This window comes from Nicotiana attenuata, unplaced genomic scaffold (genome assembly GCF_001879085.1).
Source record: "Nicotiana attenuata strain UT unplaced genomic scaffold, NIATTr2, whole genome shotgun sequence".
Taxonomy (NCBI): Eukaryota; Viridiplantae; Streptophyta; class Magnoliopsida; order Solanales; family Solanaceae; genus Nicotiana; species Nicotiana attenuata.
This window is the reverse complement of record NW_017670420.1, coordinates 680,197-681,965: the sequence shown is the minus strand read 5'-3', so window position 1 is coordinate 681,965 and position 1,769 is coordinate 680,197. Positions and strand designations below refer to the sequence as shown.

General features: G+C 49.9%; 1 protein-coding gene across 1 annotated transcript; it reads right to left on the bottom strand.

Moving 5' to 3' along the window:
- Positions 1 to 205: 205 nt before the first annotated feature.
- Positions 206 to 1,261, bottom strand: LOC109239176. Its single transcript, XM_019405702.1, has 2 exons — positions 1,106 to 1,261; positions 206 to 1,054 (listed from the first exon to the last, which is right to left on the bottom strand). Exons 1-2 carry the CDS (start codon positions 1,259 to 1,261, stop codon positions 206 to 208), a joined length of 1,005 nt encoding a protein of 334 aa, XP_019261247.1.
- Positions 1,262 to 1,769: the final 508 nt, after the last annotated feature.

Here is a 1,769-nt window from a genome sequence, read left to right as displayed (position 1 = left end):
ATATATACCAAGATAAACATATGTACAAAGACAACACAAGTATGTACAAAAGTAACCGAGAATTTGCTTATATAACACAAAAATATGTACAACAATTCAAGGATTTCAAAAAGTTTGTACAACTATCCTACCCCCAACTGAAAAGCATGCATTGTCCCCAATGCATAAGAATGTAAGACAGAGTTTAGGGGCTCCCTGAGGCGCACTAAGCGCTATGGGAGTCAGAAGCTGGCTGAATGATGGTGGGGTCACCCTCTGATGCTGAAGCTGGGACCGATGAGATCTTGGCCTGAGGAGTGACCTCCAATGATGGAGGAGGGATCTCCAACTGGCCCGACACAGGAGCCGGGGTCTGTGAGCTGCTAGCCTCGCTCGCTGATGGCTGAGTGGTCGATGGATTTGCTTGGACGACCATGTCTGCTAGCGAATGTTCTATTTCTTTCTGAACATCTGCTTGTTCCTCCTCCGCAACTGTAGGGGCAGCAACCTGCTTACCTTTTTCTTGAGGGCCCTCATCCTCCTCGGACTCTGACTCCTCATCAGTCTCCCCCTCATCTGTCTCCCCACTTTCGGACTCTGTAGAGTGTCCGGAATCTTCCCCAGAAGGGATGTCAATGTTTGAAGGGGAAACTGGAGTTTGGGAAGCCCCAACAATCTGAGGTGCAGGAGATGTCATCAAGGTGGAAAAATCAAAATCTAGTCCAGGCACGGAAGTGCCCGCTCCCTGCTCTCCTTCCTTGGGCATGAAGGAGGATAGATCGAACTCCGGGTTTTGCATTTTGTGGAGTTCAGTCTTCAGTGTGGCAACATCATCAGGGAGCATTGGCAAGCCTCCAACCTCACCCTGCTCTATCTTTTCAATCCGCACCTCAAGCAGCTTCAGGCGATCCTCATAAGATGTTTGCTGCTGTTGTAGGGCTGTCACTGAGGACTGGATAGGAGTCAATGCCTGCCTGATGAGTGTGGGGAGGTCCTTCAAAAGACAGTCTACCTTAGCATTTGCATGTTGAGCTAAGAGACCGAGCCTCGAAATGGCTGGCAGTGCAACAGAAGGCTGTGCAATGGTGGCCTAAGAGGTGGGCTGTGGAGCGGAAATGGAGGCCACTGTGGCTTGAGGAGAAATAGGAGTCTGGGAGTCTGGGATCTCTGTATGAGCAGGAATCTGGATCTGAACCTCTGGGGGGGCCTGGGGCACCGCGTCACTAATGCGCGTGATATCAATATCCTTCAGCGCTTTCCCCGTCTTGTCAGTGTGTGGCATTGAAGGGACTTCCACAGCCTTACAGAGGGCTGTGATCAAGCACGGGAATGGAAGTGACGTGGCTGTCTGGTTGGCCCGGACCCCTAACTCTCAGGAGATAATGTCACCCACATCAATTTTGATCCCGGTCATAATGCATGCAATGAGAAGAGCTTTCTCAATGCTTATATCAGTNCCTCCTGCTTATAAGTGTGGTGCACGACACACCCATAAACAAGACTCTACTAGACACGGCTTGTAGACTCCCTAGGACAGAACTGCTCTGATACCACTTTTGTCATGCCCCGAACCTGGGGGGCGAGATCGGCACCCGGTGCCTCACCTATCCTTGCGTACCAACTTGCGACTATGGGACTCTGAACAAATATAATGTCATAATTTGGCCATGGGCCACATTGCCAGACAATTGCAAATACTAACTAAACATCAATATAATGCTGGGCCGACAAGGCCGTCATAACTACTACAGCCGGCAAACCAACAAAATAAACATAAAAGGCCTACAAGC

What these genes read in the sequence shown, in the direction of transcription:
- LOC109239176 (XM_019405702.1), bottom strand. Translation starts at nt 1,261, where the DNA reads ATGCCACACACTGACAAGACGGGGAAAGCGCTGAAGGATATTGATATC. An exon ending in CTATTTCTCCTCAAGCCACA is followed by an intron (nt 1,055 to 1,105) that starts GTGGCCTCCATT and finishes ACCATTGCACAG; the next exon opens with CCTTCTGTTGCACTGCCAGC.